The sequence below is a fragment of the Thunnus albacares genome, chromosome 6 (genome assembly GCF_914725855.1).
Source record: "Thunnus albacares chromosome 6, fThuAlb1.1, whole genome shotgun sequence".
NCBI lineage: Eukaryota > Metazoa > Chordata > Actinopteri > Scombriformes > Scombridae > Thunnus > Thunnus albacares.
Genome location: NC_058111.1, coordinates 17455675 through 17476882, shown reverse-complemented (window position 1 = coordinate 17476882; position 21208 = coordinate 17455675). Strand labels below are relative to the sequence as shown.

The window sequence follows — 21208 nt, the reverse complement described above, 5'->3', positions numbered from 1 at the left end:
TGGCTAGCTAGCTGCTGATTATTTACAAACTCATATGCTGTCTTTTTAAAGAAAGCAATGGATTCATACCCATTCCATGAGGGATACTCAGTGTCATTCAGGGGAGCACTCAGTTTTATTAATTGAAGCAGATATTATACAATACATCTTTAGGGAAAAGGGTACAACTGATCTGACAACTGATCTGACAGTGTCAAAGTGTCCTTCATAATACAGCTGTATCTTTTCAAAGTCTAAGAAGGTTTCGTCAGATATGTCAGTCTTTTATTCATTCTCTCTGATGTGGTTCAGCTGAAGGCACTGTACAGCCCGCACTGTGTCCCTTTGGATACTACTGTCCTCCAGGACTGACACTAGGACTGGAGTTCCCTTGCCCACCTGGGACTGTGCAGAACCAGCTCGGAGCCTCAAGTCCTGATACCTGCCTGCCCTGCCCTGCTGGTATAGAAAGGATAAACCCCTAACTAAATAAAAAAAATACTTGTTCACAGTTAAGTGAATGTGTTTCATATTTGATGATGATGAGTTCTATTTTGTTGTTTTTTCTGGCAGGAATGTTCTGCTCTCAATCTGGTCTATCGCAGCCCACAGGACTCTGTGAGGCAGGATACTACTGTCCAGCTGGATCAACCAGCCCTAACTCTACTGAGTATCAGGTGTTGTTCTTCTTCTCTTTTGTCTCTGTAGGTCCATAACCTTGTGATGTTGGTCAGTAAGTAGTTGGCCAGTCAGCTCTTGCCCCCAAAGAATGATTCTTACTGATATTGGTGACCTTTTGACCTTTCATGTCAATTCACAATTCATGTCAAAATTTTCTTATGTCCACAAGAAAGACCAAAGACTCCTCATTAGCTTTCTTCCAACAACACCATCAAGTGGAACTTTGTACACAAGCTATCAAAATCACATTTCCTGGAAATTTGTTGTGGTTATTAATGGTGTCTTGGCAATGGATTGCTTTTCCTCTAGCACCACCATCAAACTTAAATTTCCACTGGTACACAAAAAATATCAGAATCTAACTGTGTTTACCATGAATTTCACTGAACTGATTTCTGCTCCCCATTTTGGTCAGCCCATAAGCTTTCCTCAATATCCCCCTGAGGGGAAAAAATTTCAGCACAACATACTGCATAATCAAATAGAAGACTGCCATATTGCTGAGCATTTTTATACTATGATAAATGATAATTAATGAAATTGTAATAAATGGGAGTAAATTGCTATAGTTTAACAACCACATGACCCTTCCAAATCACATTTTAAGTCCCACTACTTATAAGGCTTTAACAATAGGAAAATCATTATTTTAACTTTCATCAAGCACCTTTGTATTGCAGGATGTAATATTTTAGCTTTAGACTTGACCATATTCGACTTTAAGTCTTGTTACTACATGCAAGCAATGCATGCTTTACCATGCATGCATCCTTAGGACATTATGCATCAAAGCATATAAATAAACGCTGTCATTTTGTGTGTTATGACACAGACTGCATTAGAGTTTTTATTTTTTATTTCTATCTCAGGCAAATTCTACCAGAAACCATCTTTGCCCCTCTGGCTACTATTGCCCCTCCGGCACTGGCTATCCACTCCCTTGCCCCACAGGCTCTCTCTCCATCTTCCAAGGACTGAAGGGGCTAGAGGAATGCCCACCCTGCCCCCATGGACTGTTTTGTGACAGACCTGCAATAGCTGAGCTCTCAGATGCTCTCCCATGTCATGCTGGGTAATCACCTTTGCTCTTTCGCCTTTTCAGTTTAAAACCTCTCCACTCTGTCTGAGAGTAGAGAGACATACTGTTCTTTTGTCCTTGATGGATATTATTCAGACAGTTCACTTGACTAGCTGCCTTTGACCTAGACAGGAGGTGGTCATGAAAATAGTTTTGCTTTGAAATTGTTTTTCTTCTTTCTTAAAAATAAAATAATTTTATTATTTCTCTGTCTCTCCCCTACCTTTTCTGTTTCTCACCTTCTGCCTTTATTTTAAGATTTGTGCAAAAGATTTATACATAGATTCAAGGGACCATTCCATTATGTCAGCAGGATATCCGGTGTTCAAAAATCAATTGCAAGCCAGTATACTCACAAACAACTGAATCAGACAGATAATTGAGGCAAGCAGACAGTCTTTACCTGAGCGTCTGTTGAGTCTCAGCAGGAGAGGGAGCAGTGTTCTTCAGCAGGACAAAATTCAAACACTTTGGTAAAAGCTGCATTTTGGTCGTAAAGTATGCTCTGCAGTGAATACTTAAACAGATAAAACCCACTTTAAAGTGGCTGTAGCAGTGTGTGTGTGTGTGTCAAGGTTACAGAATCTCAGTTTATTTTCTATTCCATCCTTGAGGTATAAATAGGATCTATGATCTGAGTCGACTACAGAATTAGACTTCAGTGAAATTAAAAAGTCATAAAACAAGTTCTATTTTATTTGACACTAATCACCACCAGATATCAAAGCATTTACATTAATTTGGAAACACTACTCTTTACAACTTATGATGCTTGCTTCTGAAACTAATTTCAACATATGTCATTTCAATTTTCAGTACCTGCATTCTTGGGGCTATTTATCACAGATTTCTGGTTAGACATTATTTTAATTACATTGATTGAACAATGTGAACTGCCCTGAATTCAAATGTACTAGTTTCAATGTATCAATACAACAGTGACTGTAAACAGAAATGCTGCTCATTGAAAATCTGCCTTTTTAATTAACATTCCATAGCCATGCTCTACTTGAGAACACTACCTACCATTGTAAAACTAATAATTCTAATAACCTTCATCATTGAAATTTGAAGTGGCCTTGATTGACACTGAATACTTTCATTAAAATGTTTTCTCAAACTTCTCCAAAAGATGATATTTTCTCACTGACAGATTGTGGGATCTTACTAATGGCAACTTGAAGCAATATTTGTGATATGAAGTTTGTTTTTCCTGTTTATGCCTACAGGTACGTTTGCCTGGGTGGCAGCTCCAGTCCCACCCCATCTGATGGTTCCCATGGCTACCTCTGCCCCGCTGGCCATAGCTGTCCTGTTGGCTCAGCAAGTGAAGTTCCCTGTGAGCCTGGCACTTACAGTCCAGCCCCTGGAGCAGCCCACTGCATAATATGCCCCAGAGGGACCATGTGTTCCTCGTCAGCCACTAAAGAGCCCTCGATCTGCCCAGCTGGTGAGGATGGTGATAATAATCTTCAAGTATAAATCAGATCATTACTGCAAGTCTACACAACTCTAAACTACATAACAGCAGTACTGTCCAGTGGGATAATTCCTAATGTTGCTACATTAATAATAAACTAATATTTGATAACTGTTATGATCTCTTTCTAGGTCATTTTTGTCCTGCTGGGACAGCCCTGCCTCAACCCTGCCCTGTAGGGACTCTAAGTAATCAGACAGGAGCACACTCCCTCTCTGTGTGCACAGCCTGTCCCTCTGGAGTGTACTGTAGCTCATATGGAGCATCAACACCACAAGGTGCACAGATACAATAGAGATGTTTAGTGATATGACTTTTGTCTTATAACAAAACGTATGCACCTGTATGCTGGTTCAACAATTTAATAACAGATAAGCAAATTGATGAGGAAATTTATAGGGTTTGTGTGTTTTTGTCTAGGTTTATGTTTGCAGGGTTATTTCTGCCAAGGTGAAGCAATAGGGCCAACACCGCAGAGCTCTGACAACTTCCCCAGGAATGGGCCTTGTCCTGTGGGCCACTATTGTCCAGCAGGTTGCCTCTCCCCAATTCCTTGTCCTCTTGGCAGTATCCGCAACACCACTGGTACTCATAATGTTTACACACATTATGAAATAATGTTTTTTCTGTTAGATACCATGTCTTGGCTTTTGAAATAGATTCTAATATCATGCCATTTTCTCTTCTGTGAGAAACAGCTTTCTGTCACTGTCACTTTATCTCCTCACTGGTATCTGTTGTTCTTCTTTCATAGGAGGTGTGTCGATGGAAAGCTGCTCTGCCTGTCCTGCAGGTCATTACTGTTCTACTGAAGGTCTGGCCAACCCCAGTGGGCCCTGTGCTGCTGGTTTCTACTGCCCTTTTGACTTCTCTTCAACCATTCCATATGCCTTCCTCTGTCCCAAGGTAAGGCTATTCATGTACTCTTTAATTCTTTCTATCTGTGCTCCCTGTCTTCCACTGAATTCCCTTCCCTGTCCTTCACATATCCATTGTTGTTATTGTCTACCTAACAGTATCTCTAAGCTATCTTAGAGAAGCTTGTGCCACGTTGATTATCATTAATGTCCTGCTGCATTGAATGCCACCCCTCAGTTGCACTTTGGTCATTTCCATTCTCTCCTAGGGCCACTACTGTCCAGAAGGCTCTGCCCTAGCCCTGCCTTGTCCAACAGGAGAGTATCAGCCAAACCTGGGCTCAGATAGCTGCATTCCCTGCCGACCTGGATTCTACTGTGAGGAGGCCATAATAGGAGAGCCATGGCCCTGCCCACCACACTCATTCTGCCCTGCAGGTATGCTATGTACGATTTTGACTGCAGAGGATGACAACTTTTATTTAATTTCCATGTATGTATAATATTATAAACCATCACAAAGAAAACAAAAAAGACACAAAACTCCCTTTCAGATTTGTGTTTTAGTCCAAAATAAAACAACAAAAAAAATTGTACTTAATGGCACTTATTGCCATTGTGGTAATTACTATGTAATAAATCATGCAGCCTGTCTCTGTTCTTCTGCATCTTTTGTCAGGCACCATGGTGCCTCAGCCGTGTCCTAATGGGACATATACTCATCCAAACCAGGGAGGGCTACAGGAAGAGAGAGAGTGTTTACCCTGCCCCCCAGGGAACTTCTGCAGGTAAAGAGCGCTGGTTCACTGGAAGCATCACAGCTTATTTGCATGCAAGCATGAGCACGCAAATGTGCACTTGTCTCACATACTGTACAATACACCCAGACACATAGTGTGTACACACACACACACACACACACACACACACACACAGATATGTATATAGACATACTTTACAGTTAGGCACATGCACATCCTGTGCTCATGCATACATGCTCAAAGGCAAACACGCTCTCTGCTTTGATTATACTCACAATTAGCAGAAGGAGGGAATACTGTATATCATGCTTCGGGAGTCACGGTTCACTGAACAGCCAAATTAACACCTTAATATGGATGAATATAATGAATTTGAATATGACTATGGGAGGTTAAAATGGTAGAAATTATGTAATTATCAAGCTGTTTATCTAATGAAGTGTGCAATCTAGTGTCTTCAGAAATATTCTTGCCCATGCTTGTGTGTGTTTGTGTGTATGCAATGAATTTTGTGGTTTTATGGATAAACTAACCTAGTGTATATTTTCCAAAGAGCTGGTAGGATCCAGGGTGTGTGTGCTGCAGGGTATCTTTGTCTTTCTGGGAGTGCAGATTTAACCCCGCAGGGACCAATGTCTGACTTGACCCAGTGTCAGTGGGGCATGCAGTGTGCTGGACCATGTCCACCAGGTACAATGCATCAATTCTTAAAAACAAACAAACAAACAAACAAACAAACAAACAAATAACCTAAATGCTAGCAACAATTGATATTCAGTTTATCCGCACAGTGTTGTTCTCAGATGACCTTTGAGATTAGTTATCTCAAACTTATAAGTATAGTCAGACAGTCAGTTTATCATTTAACTCTTTAAAGTTAATTGTAAAAACCTAAGCATTTTTTTATTCTAGGTTTTTACTGTCCTGAAGGCACAGAGGAGGCTGTGCCGTGTCCTACAAACAGTGTCAGAAGCTCCCCAGGAGGTGCCAACCTACAGGACTGCTTACTGTGCCCACCTCAGCATTGGTGTAAACCTGGTACAGACTGATAACAGTCTTAATGTTTGAGTGTTTTGAAGTATTTTTGTAGCTAATGCAGTCAGGTTTACAGAATTACAGTGCAGGATAATCTTTTAAACATTATGAAGTCTCCTTTTTGTGGACAAATTGGGTTTGAGAAATGATTGAAAGCAATGCCTGAGTTTGTGACATTGATTTAGACAATTAAAACTTAGCAGAAAGGGCATTGCGTAGTTTTGGAATTCTTACAGTGAAAGTCTCATTTTGTCTTTGGTGAGCAGTTTTTCAATTCTGATGCTTTGTACACAGCATACTGCCTGCTGTCTATCGTACCACGTAGTTAATTACAGTCTTATGTGTAAACTGATTGGATGCCAGCATGATCTGGGACTAAAAACCACTGGCTGACAGCCAGGTGAGCCCTGAAAATGATGACTAAGGCTGGGATCATGAAGTGTTTACCGGTCAGAAATATTGCCAGGGGCAAGTGCTTGATGAGCCTTAAAAGTAATCAATAAAATATTGAAATCTTGAAATCAACTCCTCAAACAGAAAGCAAGGAGTGTAACAAATGTGCACTGAAACAATCTTCACATAAAAATATGAAACTGTTTTTTTCCCCTCATAATATTTCAGCATTTTGTTTGTTTGTTTGCAGGAGATGCAGTCCTTCATCTGTGTCCTGCTGGTCATTACTGTGATGGTTTACCTGGCAGCAGCTCTAATGGAGAGACAGGACCCAGGCCATGTCCTCTGTACACCTATCGAGCTTCCCCTGGCGCAGGCAGCAAGAGTGACTGCCTGCCCTGTCCTCCTGGTTCTCACTGTAATAGCACAGGTCTGACACACTGCAGCTCACACCATAGACCACAACCTACTAATTTAAAAGGTTAATTAAAATTACAAATGTAACAGATTCCTTAAATTACAGGTGATATTTTCTCTTTTCTTTCTGCTATATCTTGTAATGAATTGTAAAATAGTGTATAACGTTACACCTTAGTATGCCTCTCTTGAGTGGGTTTGAATTCACATTTGGAAGGACAGTTCAATGCAGTTTGCCTTTCTAGGTTGTATTAATTTCACTAGGCATGCACACCTTTATACTTGTGCCTGAGCCTTTAGCTGAGATAAGAGTGGAGAAGGTATAATGTGATTGAAGGCCTTGAATTTAAAACATACCTGGGGTGACAGTTATGACTGAGGGGTGGATTTACAAAGGAAAAACTTATTTTAATCTCCCTCACAAATGCTTAATGTTTGAAATTGAAACCATATTGTTACTTTATCTGCTGGATGATGTGCAGCAGATGGTCTCCTCCCTCTCCTCTCTCTGATTCTTTGTATTCATACATGAAAGCTTTGTAAATAATGAGTAGCAAAGAACTTCACTTGTGTCTGAGTCATTTTGATAAGTTTAATGGTTCAGGTGTTTGTTACTTCATTGAGGGTCCCACTCAATTTGATAATTTCTTATGCAAAGATGAAATTAATTTATTTAAATTATGGTTTCACTGTGTGAAGTAATATGTTTTCTACATTTTTTATTTTTATTTTCCAGGGCTTACAGACTACTCCAACCATCCTTGCCCACCTGGTTATTGGTGCAGTGGGTCTGGACCCCCTTTTCTCTGCCCACCAGGCACCAAGAGGTCCCTTCCTGGAGCTGCTGCACCTAGCCAATGTGAGCCCTGTGCAGGGGGAACCTTCTGTCCAGATCCTTGGGCTACAGGAAAGCCCAATGTGGAGGGGATACCCTGCAGGGCCTCTTATCATTGTCCCATGGGTAGGTTTATCCACACAGTTTATAATATTACCATATATCTGTAAAATCTGTATGTGATGGCATGGAATATTTTATTTTAATAATAAATATAGTGATTTTAATTTAATAAATAATAAGGTTCTGCAGTAATGAGTTTTTGCTTATAATTCAGGTGCAGTCACAGAGAGGCTGTGCAGAGCTGGCTCATACTGTGGACCTCAGACTGCTGAACCTCAAGTCTGTCCTGAAGGTTACATTTGTCCAGAGGGATCCCATTCCTACAACACCCCCGAACAACTGTGAGTGCATTCAAATGGTCCGGCATTCTAAAACATGGCACATAAGGAAGACTGTCTGTAGGACTGACATGGAAATGAGAGGCTTTAACCGTTGAAATGATAATAGCTTAATGGATTTGGACTGATTCTGCAAGGTGGGGGTTAAAGTTTTATAAATAACTTTGTTACCATGCTCCACAGCTGTCCATTTCCCTACTACTGCCCAGCCAACAGCTCTGCCATGAAGTCCTGTGAAGGGGGCTCCATGCCTGTCAACACCAGTGGGCTCAGAGGATCCAAAAACAGCTGCTGTAGTGTGTGTGAGGGTGGCACCTATCACCTCTACCTCTCCCCTATCCCACAATGCCTTCCATGCCCACCAGGATACTATTGTCCCACAGGTACTTTACATGCAAAGAAAGGAATTACTCACCACCACAAATCATTCCTGATCTCAATTCATGTTTAAATTATGTATTATTTCATGCCTAACTCAAAATTAAGTGTAAATTGATTTTAATTGAACAGGTACAAACCACTACAAGAGTAATCCTTGCCCTCTTGGGTATGTCTGTCCGATGGGATCCACCCAAGAGATACCATGCCCCCCTGGCTCTTTTGGTAACCTCACTAATGCTGAGAAAATCGAGGACTGTCACCCATGTCCAGTTGGCACCTTCAACCACCTGCTCGCCCAGAAGGCCTGCTTTCCCTGTGGCAGCTCCTCCACCTCACCTGCAGGTTTTACCCTTTCAGATGTTCCTCAGATCACATAAAATGCTTTTATCTGAACATTATTATGTTCATTTTTTTATCAAATTTGTCCTGCGTCTCATTTGTTTCCACAGGTTCTTCTTCTTGTACCTGTATTGGAAAGAACCGTGCATTCCAGCACTCAGATGGTTCATGTTTGTGCAGAACTGGTTTTATCTTCTATGACGAACTGGATTTCAAAAGCTCTACATCTGACAGTGAATTGGACTGCCAGCCTGAGGTCAGCATTAGGCCTGAAGTCAGCAATAATTTTGTTTTTATTTCTTTTTTAATCTAATTTTCCCATATTTAGACAGTGAATTTGTAATTTCTTCCTTTCAAAGATTTTATGGAAATACAGTAAATGTGTTCTTGTGCAACTGTATAGACTGAAAATATTATACTCCTTCAAAGTCAACTTTGAATGTGATGCTGTATTGCAGCCAACTCTCAAGTGTCTGTTTTGGTGCTTTTCCACAGCACATGAACATAACCCTTGCCTAACAGTGTCGCCCTACACAAATGAAATCTCTGTAAAAAAGACCGCCTCTAATGTCTGTGAGATGGGGAAAATACTCTAGTGGATCAAACATGAATGATGTAATGACCAGTAAGGTCTGTTTGTTTGAAGTCCTTTAGATGTGTATGTGTGTGTGTGTATTTGTGTGTGTTTCAGGTGAACAGACGGTGTGCCACAGGACAGGTACGACTGGCAGCATCCAGAGAATGTGTGTCCCCATCTCTCCACTCCTGTAATATCACCTGCGGACTGCATGGAGGAACTCTGGATGTGGAGATGGGCATGTGAATCTCACTAATATTTTTCAATTCAATTTGCACCTTTACAATGGCCTGCAACATCCATGACTTTAAAAAAAATATTGCTGCAAACCACATTTGAATTAAAGGCTTACTATGCAGGATTTTCCTAAAAAAACAAAACAATTTACAGACTCATACAAAATAATCCCTCTCAATCATCAGTTATGACCCACTGGAAGTGCATGTTCAGGACAATTCTGGGCGTCAAACTTTGGGCAGTTGGTATGTAGCCCCCAGCCAATAACAGAACGCAGAGCGTGAGGTCAGGACTTGTAGCATAGCGACCAGGTTACATTGCTGTCTCTCTCTTCTGCTCTCTGTCTGTGTCCATTTGACTGAGGGGGGGCTGAGCTCCACACAATCACAGACACGCACGTAGAACAGAGAGGCCATAGCAGACAGGATGAAGCGTGTGCTTCAGCTGCATTCACATAAAATTTGGCAATGCAGCATCTTCCTGCAAGGTTGTGTGGAGGTGTGTAGGTTTATTTGCCCTTTAGAACATAGCCACCGTGAAACAATCAGAAAATAATGTTTTTTTAAATCCGATTCACTGCTTTGTTCTTGCTACCACCGCTCTCTCTCTCTGTCTCTCTCTCTCTCTCTCTCTCTCTCTCTCTCTCTCTCGCTTGCGCTCTCAGCTCTCTCTGGTGTCATTGAGCTGGGGAGGAAGGGCCAACTTTGAATGTTGTGTTTACAAACAGCAACCGACAAATTCTGCATAGTATTCCTTTAAAGGTATGAAGTGATTTAAGTGACAAATAATCTGATATACTGTCTTTTTGTCTTTCGCCTTATCTGCTTAATCCTGATGCCCCAGCTGCCAGTGTGAGCGATATGTGTCTGCTGAGGAACTTTGCAACACTTCCTGCCTTTCCAGAGTGCCTCATCTCTCTGCCCAGCTCTCCCCAGATGGACACCTGCTGCTCAGCGTCAAAGAAAGAGACAGCGTGGTGTGGGCCAGGGTGAGGGAGAGGTGGCAGGGCCATTGAAAATCTGATATTGCAGCAGTTTTTATTTACATCACAATTATTGATTAATTACACTAAACCTGTATATGAATTAGGATTTTTTGAGGCGGCTACTACCAGACACATATAAGCACAAATACAACATTAGTATTTAGCTGATGCAGCCTGGAGACTTCTCAAACTGTGGAGTCCAAGCTAGATCGATTATTTGTCGGAAAGCTTGGTGTAGCATTTATCAGAATTTTGCAGTCTCAGCAGGATACCTGGAAAAATGTTGCAGCTGCAGATTTGGTGATACCATGGCATTATGGCCATAGGAAAGTGTTAAATAATGAACTCTTCTCTCCATGCAAGAATAAATTCAACAAGATAGCCTTATGGATGTGGATGTTTTGTGTGTGTGCATTTGAGTGGGTCTAGTTAAATTGAATTTTACCTTTGGGGGTTTGTTTACCTTATGGGAGAGGATTTTTGTGCTTTGTGACTTTGATTTGGCTACACAGTAGAAATTAAGCTGTCTGATTTAGAGATGCTTAGTGCCCCTAACTTTTATAACTTTTTTAAAACTTTTTTTTAACATTATCTGCTCTATAAATTATTTTGTGTATATATTTTGTATTATTATATATGTAGTCTACATGTTTAGCGATGGTAATGCATAAATGCATAAAGTATAATTATTCAAAACAGACATTGAATACACAGATACAAATACAGAAATATGCCAAAGTTCTTCCTCTGTTTTTGGTTCTCCAAAATGGTGCAAACACTTCAGCTCAGTAACCATATGCAAGATGATGCCCTGTCAGATTTATTATAGAAAGCAACTCATAATTAGATATTGATATCTCATCATTTTATTCCTTGAATTTATGTAGCATGCTGTGGTATAGTGCTGCAGTAGCAGTTCTCATTGGGCTTGTTTGTGTTTGTTTCCAGACTGTAATGGATGTTTTAGGACCAGATATCCATGCGAATAATATTGGGAAAATCCATTTGGTCCAGTTTGACTCTGAAGGAGTGTTTGGCTGGATTCCGACACAAAAAGAGATTATTAATCAGCTTCTCTCAGGTGACTAGACTTGATTAATTTTCTTTTCCTAATGTCTCAGATCAAACCATGTGATTTCTGCATGCAGTATTATTATATTGGGAAATAGTTGAACATTTAAATTGGTCGTCTAATCTCCAAGCATTTTAATTTGACACTGACCTCTACTCAGAACCAATTGAACTCCTAAATACAAGACCCCGGAAGAGGAGAGACACAGATGAAGAAGATGATGATTATGACTTAGCTGTCCTTCCTCGTATCCCAAACCCTGTCGCCTGTCTGTCCTCTGGTGACATGCTCATTTTCCATCTCACCATCAACCACACGGGTACTCACTCTATTTTCATTTAATGTTGGTTTTATCATAACAGTATGAGTTATATTTCTTTTGAATCTTTAAATCTTTCTCTAAATCTATTTATACCCCAAAGATCGCCATCTCAGCCACTTTCCAGTGTATCAGAAAGACCATCTGTTTAACAGTAACCCCAGCTGGGACTTTGGTGCCTTCAGACGTCTGCAGATACTCATGAAGCAGACAAACTTCAACTCCACAAGGTAGTGCACAGATAATATTGCAGGTAGAGCTTCAATTTTTCATTATTTGGAATCCTATTTTCTGACCATAACCTCTTTATCCTCACATCTCCCTTTCTCAGATTTGCCCATGTGTTTTCAGAAACAGGGAAATATGTGTTTGTGGACAATGCTGTTCCAGAGTGGAGTATGGTGGTCGTTGTGAGTGAGGAGGGGACAGAGTGTGACCCTCGGGCCGCTGTCTTCCAGCCCATGACCCCGGCACAGCTGGTCAAGTATGGGATTGTCAAGCAGCACCGACTCAACCTTCTACCAGATTGGGGACTGATTGCAGGTGGGTATTTTTGTTGTTTATTCACAATTTTGTCATACAGGAGTATGACAGTGATGAATTAGCCCTTGGTATTTTATAATGACACAATGGTAACTGTACGTAGGGATCCTGAGTGTGCTGCTGGTGGTAGTTGTGGTTGTGACCACCACAGTGCTGGTTCTACGGCCCGGCAAAGCAAAGCTTGTGTCCCAGTGGAGGACAAAGCCCAAGTGGCGCAACCTTGGGGAGCCCTTCTGTCCAGTGGAGTGTGTTTGCAGTGGAGAAAGGTGTGTTGCCTTGGCAAAAGAGGTGATTTATTTTATTGTCAGGATGGTAATGGTGGGTGTCCTGGTAGCACATACCATGTCCCTTTTCTCTCATTATCATAACATCACATAACGTGTAAATGTATGGATTTATAAAAATAACACGGTTTGCATCTGTGTTTCAGCCTAGTTGTCCCAAACTTAGATGGCCTCCTTGGCAGAAGGGGTGTAGGAGAGGGAGCAGAGGCCGAAGAGCCTGCTGTTTCAAAGGGAGGTAAGATCACTATTTGTGATGATGTGCTTTAGCTTTACCCAAATCCTCTTGAAAATGTTGTATCGGTAATGATGTAAGGAAATTGTGGTGGAATCGGTGGGTGTGGTGGAATGCATACTCAGATAGCAAAATTGCTGTGGCCCAGATCCAGCCCACACCTGACACTTTCAGCACTTTCTTTCGGCCCACATACCGCTTGGAATGATGGCACTTAGGCGGTCCGCTCCTGTTTCCCAGATCTAGGCCACAAGCAAGCTGTATGTCAACCAAGAACAAACCAGATAAACCAGAACTGGCCCACATCCAGAATACACATACCTGAGAGGACCGCATCTTTACCCACATTTGATTTGGGATATTTGGGCCATATTTGCCATTTCATATGTGGGCCATTTCAGGCTGACATTCATTTTGTGTGGGCTAGAAGATGGCCAGCAGTGCCACATTATTGTCTGAAGTGGCTCACCTCCGTAGGCTATCTGTGTAATGAATTTGTGGCCAGTTAAATGATTTTGTGAATTGTTTTCTGGCATACGCTGAAATTACCACCACTGGATGTGTCTGTCTACAAGATACATCACCAATCAAATATGGAGTATACACTATTTGGAATTTTTAAACTAAGGTCTACTAAAGCCAGCCTGATGAGTAATGATCTTTCTTAATTATTCTGCAACCATGTTTTGGTTCAATCTAATGAATAAAACTCTTCTAAATCTTTTTATTTTCTGCGCCACTTCAGTAACCTAATCATAAACCAATCTTTGAAAAAACAAAACATAACAAAAAAAAGAAACACTTAAGCTCTGTCTGGTGGTTGAAATGTTTGAAATGACTATAAGGTAGAACTGGATTTAGTGTTTCTCACTTACTGCTTATTGTATTATTCATGCAACTTGATAAGGCGTTTAAATGTCCATTGGCCTAGCTATTATGAAACCATCACGCATGACCTGGTAGCAGTTAACAGCCTATTCCCCATTTGATTGATGATAGAGAAAATAATGGCTAATATCACACTAATGACTTATGCTGTTATCTCTAGCTCTCTAGTTAGCCTCTGCAATCTTAATTCAAGTACTTATCATCCATTGCATGCTCCATCCTGGAATGGCTAAAAAGCTAGAGAGACTCTGCTGCATTATTATGGAGCCTTTGATTTCAAGGTGCAGTCAGTCATCATGATAGCGTCTCCTCAGTTCTTAAAAAAACAAAAAAACAACAGTTGGTCATATAAAAATATAGGATGCATGACAAGACTTAAACTATAGTCGTCTGCTGGACTTTTGTTCAGATGTGATGTTTTCCTTCATATCTCATCATTTATTGGTGACATTTCCTGGTCCTATCTAGGAGGCGTGTTGGGGCGCTGTGATTTAGAGGAGTTCAATGTGAAAACTCTGTACGACAAACTAGAGGATCAGAACCTCCACATAGCCTCACAACTGGCCCGACACCGCAAAGACACACAGGAGTTCTACAGAAACATTTGCCAACAGACTGAAACGTTCAAGGTGAGATTTACTGCATTGACAAAATATGACAACGTCCAATGACTTTTCTGTTTGGTAGAAAATGAAAAAAAAACCCAATGTGAAATTGTGTATTTTCTTTCAGAATGTCTTTGAGAATATGGATCATAAAAAACTGAGTCTTCTTAAAGAGCTGCTAGTCCATAATTCTATGAGGGATGAACCATCAAATGGCAGTGCGAGAGAGAGAGATACACAAGGTAAAACTGAATGATGATCACATAGAGAGACTGATGTTTTCAAAGAAATGCCCAGGGAACAAAGAAGACAAATGTCCATGGCTCTGTCTGGAGGTAACAAAATCCGTGTACCAGCACCTCTAAAGCTCAAACAAGATGTAATGTGTGAATTGGTGAGCTTAAGAGGTCCTCGGAGGTGGATTGTATTACCTTTGGCCTTTTCCCCCTGCTTCCAGTCTTTATGCTTAACTAAGCTAACCAGGTGTTGGCTGTAGCTTCAACATGAGCATGGCATCAATCTTCTCATATAACTCTCAGCAAGAAAGCGAATGAGCGTATTTCCCAAAATGAGGAACTATTCCTCTTAACAATATTGTCACATTTTACGGCTAAATTAAAGCTAACACAGAAGAACTATCAGAGTACATTGTTTGAATTTAAAGTATTTTTTTGTTGCCATGTTTTTAGAGGCTGGAGCCTATGTCACATCCTTCCATTTTACTCTTATCTGTTGTATGCATGGGACTGACTACACCATCACCCAGCTGAGGCATCTATAGCATTATTGGGAGCTGTTCTCAGGTCAGTGGAAGCTCTTTTATACAGGCTGACGGGAGATGCTTGGCAGAACCAGGATTTGCCTAGTCCCCCATACTGCCATACTGCTCCTCCTGATGCCAGGGAATGTGAGCCACAAGCTGGATACACCCAAATCGGTGACACCAACATGTGTTACACACAGGTATTATAGTTGTCTTTGTTCTGTTTGTAACATATCTTGGAATAATCAAGTGAAGAATAATTTCCTCTTTCAAATTTATATCCCCAGTTTTCATCGATGAATATGACCAAAGCAGAAGCTCTTCCCCATGAGCCAAGTAAGGAACAAATCTACACAAGGGTTTCATTGCATTTCTGAGAATATTAGGAGGTTACAAAGTGTCACTCATATGTTAATTTTCTCTACCCTAGTCCATCTACAGAGCACAGCCCCTTGTCTAAGTGATTATGACCTGTCCAAGTTGGTCAGCATATCTCCTTTATTCAGGACCCTGCAAGAGATCCAGCTGTCTTTGCATAACCTCACCGCAGGTGATCCTAGTCAACAGCTCAACAATGGTACAGATGCGCCATAAAAAGCTTCAGTATTTAGTCCTCAATTAAAGATCTCAGAAATAGATAGTGAACTGGATGAATGTAACACCTAATTATGCTAGATATGATGCCTAAATAAAGTATTTTCTATCTGTTCTCACAGTTCTAGGGCATTCGGCCCAGGAGAACCATGATGTCCAACTTATCCCAACTGCACTAGACAAACTCTCGCCTCAACACTCCGCCATTTTCCTGTTTGGTTGCCAGGTGATGCAGCTGCTTGCAAACTGCCCCTTGTTCCCCTCTGTGCTTCTGCTACTGGCCAAATCTATCCCTGTTTCATCATCTTCCTCTAATGAAGGTCTGCTGGCACATTGCTTAGGGGACTTTTATTTTGATGCGACCAATCAAATCCTTTATCTGTCAGAGGCCAAGCTTCAGCACGTGGGACATTTTATCGCTACCATTCTGCAGTCCATGGCCCACATAGCATCAGGTAATCAGAATGAGAGCCCTGGATCCCAATATTGTGTGCTGGTTTTGCAACAGTCATATATAATACAATATAATGGCTCTAACAATCATCTTTGAAAGCACTAAGTATGTAATCTTCTTTGGAAACAATATATAGATTTTTTTTTTTAAATCCAGGATCCAAACCCCAGAGCTTTATGCAAGCTCTCCATGAGGCCATTTCAGCTCTAAGCCTTCAACTGTTCAACTTTTCTTTCAAATGGATCACAGCAGAGGTGTGTAAGTGCTATTTGAATGAATCCCCCAGACTGCACAAGTTGCTATGGATAACATTTTAGATCTCTTTTTACAGTCAAAACTCGATGCATCAGACGGGCAACAGGGTGCGTTAGTTGAGGAATTTCTCAACATTAGAGTTCCCACTGAGGCGCAGTTCACTGAGCATCTACTAGCCAGCAGGTTGGTGAGAAAGAATAAACCTACTACAGAGTGTAGTATTCAACTTTAATAATGCAATGAACTTTTCTCCTTGTCTCCCCATCTAGGTTTGAGAAATACAAATACTTCAAGTTAGAGCAGCTCATCTCGAACATCAAACCGAGTTCAACTGAGGACACAGAGAAAGGTAAGACATATTTCACGTATGATGTTATCATATCAGGTTAAGTAATATGCAAAAGGTTGACAATAATTACTGTAAAATACAAAAAAAACATTAGTTGACAAAAAAAAGGAAAAATAAATCTTAATTCTAGGTCTACTCACTATCTTTTTCTGCAGCACATTTTTTGTCAAACTTCTGTTTCCAAGATCAAGAATGAAGTATTACACTCAACCAGAGAACAAGTTAATTATCAGTATCAACAGTAACAAGAGTATAAGAGGTCTGATAATAGTTTATGACTTTGGCAGTTGAGCAAAAATATAGTAGTGGTAACAGCCATACATTAACAAAAAACAACAGTGGCTAAAATCACAATTTATCATCACTTAGAAGTCTGATAAATAACATACATAAACCTCAGTCCTCAAATGTGAACTCAGATCTGAATCACAATCGACACAATCTTTATGTTATTAGTCTTTAGTCCATTAGTCAGATATTTACAGGGTTCAACGGTAATGCTTTTTTTTCACTTTCCCGCTCAGGTAGGTGGGTCAGAAATCTACTTGCTCGAAGTCAATTTTTACTTGCCCCTATACAAATTGTTTTATCTGTGAGCAGTTATCAAATAACAACAAAGACTAAAGCTAATTGTCATATTTAATCTTTAAGTACATGAAACAAGCCAAGGACACAGAGTTTCATAGATGCAAAGCAACAAACATTCTTGCATATTGAAATTGGTATGACCACCCCTTATATTTCATTGAACACTAAACTCTTTTGATAAGCCAGTTTCTTTCAATAATGTAATAGATTACCTAACCCGATGGCTCATACATTTTTAGACTCATTTCTTCCACTCCAATCTTCTTGATTTCCCTCTTTAATATTTCTCATTCTCAAGAGTATTTATAGCAGTGAACAATTACATGCTCCTCTGATTCCTCTATTTGACAGTGCTCACATAATCCTGTGGGATGTTTGTTTCATGCATAACACTATTAGCCTACTCAATTCTTGATTGGCCAACAGCGCATCCCAATATTCTCCGATGTGTACAAGGGAAGGGAGCTATGTTGCGTGCCAGAGAACTGGAACATAATTTATGATGATTAAAAAAATGATTGAAACATTTTTTATTTTATTATTTATTTTTTACCTTTTTTTTAACCACTTGCCTGATTGGGCAAGTGAGTTGCTAGATTTACAAGCCCGATGTGGCATTTTATTTGCCCCGGGCATTCAGCAAGCTTTACTGTTGAACCATGATTCATGGTCTTCATTGTCAATAAACAAAGATGCATGAACTGGTGATGATCAATGGAAAATTTATAAAGTTCTGACTTGCTATCTTCTTTCCTTTTTTGTCTTATATGAGATGGGTGTAATGCTTTCAAAACATACATTTGGTTTTAGATCCATTGATCCATAATAGAACTAGCAAATAATCTTGTTAAACTCATGAAGTTCTCATATTCCACCATGATAATGAACCCATACAAACAAATAAACAAAGTGAATTGCGGTTTTAAATGGAAATCAAACCCTTTTCCATTTCTCTCCAATTCACATAATCTTAATATCACCATTAGAGGAAGACCTAGAGAGAAAGAGAGTGAAGTCAATTTTCACTTCCTTCATCACCTAAAGAGCTTTTGTTCCAGAAGAATAGTCCAATATCCTCCAAACACAGTTCATGATGTCCATGACAGCATGCCAGTGAGCACTTAGGCTGTTCTGAAGGGAATAAGTGGTTGTTCTACCGCTAGATATGCAATAATAATATACTGTAATTATTAAGTGTGTCAATTGTGTCTTCCCCGTTAATGCAGATTCTATTAAAACAATTACCTAAAATCAATTTTTTAATTCTCGAGAATCAAAAGTCTCATGTTTAATCTCTGCAGGGCTACCACCAAAAGGGACTCCGATGCAGGTATCTCTCAATTACAAATCACAAGTCTTCTTAATTTCTGGGAGAATAGTCATTGTCTTCAGAGCTACACTGCCGTACAAGTTACTTCATGGTTTCCTCTGTTCCAGATGTCCTGTATAGAGGAAGAACTAGACCGTATGAATGAGTCTTTCTTGCAGCTGAGTGTGCAGCTACAGAAGAGAGCTCACATGAGCACGTGGCAAAAGGAGAGAGAGAACAGTGCTGGCAACCATTCTGCGGTAATTAGCTTGATCTCAGTATAATAATATTATATCAACATGCTGATATATTTTGTTTGACATTCTCGCTTCTCATTTTTATAGTATTTCACACATATAAATGACATATTACATTGATAAATCAAGTTGATTAGTGATAAATCATTACAATGTACTTGATGTTCATGCTCATTTTCTCCTATTCAGCTGTGACTTAAGAGAAAAATGTGTGAATATGTATGCATGAATAAGATGCGTGCCTGCATTTGCATATTTGCATCATTGTGTGTGTATGTGTTTGACTGTGTGCATGAATTCACTGATGTCTTTTCCCACACATCATCTACAATATATGCGATCTATCCTATTGCAGGGGGCAACTCCGACAAGCATGCCATGCCTGAGTCGCAATGGAACAATCCTGCTGGAACTGAAGAGACGCTATGTATCACAGCGCCTCAATGAGCTCCAAATCACGTTAGGCCAGATCCGACAGTGCCAGCAGCATGACGACAAGTCAAAAGACAGGACAAGAGGCCATACACAAACAGACAGCAACACCACTCAGCGGGGGCACAGCGAGCATTATCCTGGCGTAGATGGCTGCAGTCCCTCTGAGGGCCAGCGGCAGGACAGTATTCCAGCCAGCCAGAGTCATGGCCAACAAACAGCAGAGAGCAGAGGTCTTGGTAGCTATAAACCTGAGAGTCATATTTCTGACCAGCAGAGGAGTGATACTGTCCAGACCCCCAACCTTGACACATTACTTGACTGCCAGATGCAAAAGAGCCAAGATCTGCTGCATCTCAGTGTCCCTGGAACAGAGGAACTAAATAGTCAGATTACAATTGAAAATACAACTGGACATACCGATATTGATGCCATGTGGGGGGCTACTGATCTGAATATGGATAAATGAAGATGAGAAGTGTGTTGTTTTATTTGCTTCTCTCACCATTATTTCTCAGTCACCTGCCTTTTTTATGTGCTTTCTATTTTTAATCGCTGTTTGTTATGTGTGAATGCATTGTCAGGATTGCTACTCAATTTCATTGTACTCGGTGCAATAACAATAAAGGAATGCAATTGTATTGTATTATATTCTATTCTATTACATCCTAAAATATATTGTCTTGTTTGTTGAATGACGTGAGTGACCTCCGTCTTATTTTGCACCAGCTTTAAAACAATACTCAGCTATGTTCTTTTTAATTATCTGTGATCGTGGACAGAAATAATTTCTGGCAACAAGCAGCAGTGTGACACAATCTGTCATCTTGTCCAAATAGTTTCTCAGTCAGGAGTTAATACCGGCTTCCAAGACAGGCTCTGTTCATTACCACATTCTAATTGAGACAATAAACTTCAGCCGGATGAACAAAAGGTGACACTTGTGCTTCTGTGTTGGTTTCTGATCATAACAACCTCTCCCTTGTGTAAAGGTGATGACCATCTTGTCTTCATGAATATAACTGCAATAACTCTTTCCGCCTTTCTCTGTCTCACACAAATTCAGGTTTTCTTTCTACTTTAAGCTCCTTTCATCAATGAGTTTTCTCTACAATCAACATGCATCAAATGAAACTAAAAGTAGCAATCCAAACTTAAAAGCTTGTTGGACTTGCTCCAGTAGAGAAGTATATTCTGTAGGACTGCTGCTTTCTTCTGGTTCGATGGTTTATTGGCACACAGGGTTCTGGCTCTTATAATAGAAAGTGAGTATTCCTACAGGGGGCTGTGAGCCAAATCAGAAGGTCAGATGGAACAAGTCTTCACTTACTATCAGTGTTAGCTTAGAGCTCTGTGCCAAGTCCCCCTGGGTTGAATCTGACTTTGCCCTGTAGCTCTGTGTCTGAGTGTGTGTTTGTGCGTGTGAGTGTGTGTTTGTGTGTGTGTGAGGGGGTGGGGTTCAGTGGCTCCCTGAGATTATATGCCTTATCATTTAGATTGGCTGCTATGTGCCACTGATCTGGCGTGTATGTCTGCATCACTGTGGGACATTGTATCATGTAACTCCATGCTGTGCTGCTCTGGAGCTGTGTGCGTGCGTGTGTGTGTGTGTGTGTGTGTGTAAATCTTTGTGTGATGATCTGCAGTGGTACAACATTATGCTTGCTCTAGTTGTTTAGATCAACACATGGGTTATTTTTAGGAAGACTGTCTTTGTGTGTTCTATGTATGTGAGTATATGTGTGTACATATGTATATGCAAATGCATAGAGTTGTGCGTGATCTCCAGTTTGTTTTGATGCCTGTAACATCTTTCCATCTTTCCACA

At 40.4% G+C, this 21208-nt stretch overlaps 1 protein-coding gene across 1 annotated transcript in view; it reads left to right on the top strand.

The window, feature by feature from the left end:
* Positions 1 to 20318, top strand: part of si:ch211-286b4.4 — a 54826-nt gene extending 34508 nt beyond the window's left edge. The window contains exons 68-104 of the mRNA XM_044353624.1: positions 292 to 441; positions 553 to 656; positions 1530 to 1732; positions 2968 to 3188; positions 3350 to 3496; positions 3639 to 3803; positions 3973 to 4124; positions 4345 to 4513; positions 4755 to 4863; positions 5390 to 5526; positions 5749 to 5874; positions 6515 to 6694; positions 7418 to 7642; positions 7794 to 7920; positions 8101 to 8300; positions 8428 to 8640; positions 8748 to 8893; positions 9329 to 9456; positions 10295 to 10439; positions 11385 to 11517; positions 11669 to 11827; positions 11931 to 12057; positions 12159 to 12370; positions 12474 to 12636; positions 12801 to 12889; positions 14243 to 14403; positions 14507 to 14621; positions 15146 to 15342; positions 15430 to 15478; positions 15573 to 15719; positions 15859 to 16191; positions 16347 to 16444; positions 16522 to 16628; positions 16715 to 16794; positions 18684 to 18712; positions 18820 to 18951; positions 19304 to 20318. Of these exons, the coding sequence (XP_044209559.1) occupies positions 292 to 441; positions 553 to 656; positions 1530 to 1732; positions 2968 to 3188; positions 3350 to 3496; positions 3639 to 3803; positions 3973 to 4124; positions 4345 to 4513; positions 4755 to 4863; positions 5390 to 5526; positions 5749 to 5874; positions 6515 to 6694; positions 7418 to 7642; positions 7794 to 7920; positions 8101 to 8300; positions 8428 to 8640; positions 8748 to 8893; positions 9329 to 9456; positions 10295 to 10439; positions 11385 to 11517; positions 11669 to 11827; positions 11931 to 12057; positions 12159 to 12370; positions 12474 to 12636; positions 12801 to 12889; positions 14243 to 14403; positions 14507 to 14621; positions 15146 to 15342; positions 15430 to 15478; positions 15573 to 15719; positions 15859 to 16191; positions 16347 to 16444; positions 16522 to 16628; positions 16715 to 16794; positions 18684 to 18712; positions 18820 to 18951; positions 19304 to 19849 (5924 nt within the window). The 3' untranslated portion in view covers positions 19850 to 20318. The remainder of the gene's footprint in view (positions 1 to 291; positions 442 to 552; positions 657 to 1529; positions 1733 to 2967; positions 3189 to 3349; positions 3497 to 3638; positions 3804 to 3972; positions 4125 to 4344; positions 4514 to 4754; positions 4864 to 5389; positions 5527 to 5748; positions 5875 to 6514; positions 6695 to 7417; positions 7643 to 7793; positions 7921 to 8100; positions 8301 to 8427; positions 8641 to 8747; positions 8894 to 9328; positions 9457 to 10294; positions 10440 to 11384; positions 11518 to 11668; positions 11828 to 11930; positions 12058 to 12158; positions 12371 to 12473; positions 12637 to 12800; positions 12890 to 14242; positions 14404 to 14506; positions 14622 to 15145; positions 15343 to 15429; positions 15479 to 15572; positions 15720 to 15858; positions 16192 to 16346; positions 16445 to 16521; positions 16629 to 16714; positions 16795 to 18683; positions 18713 to 18819; positions 18952 to 19303) is intronic.
* Positions 20319 to 21208: the final 890 nt, after the last annotated feature.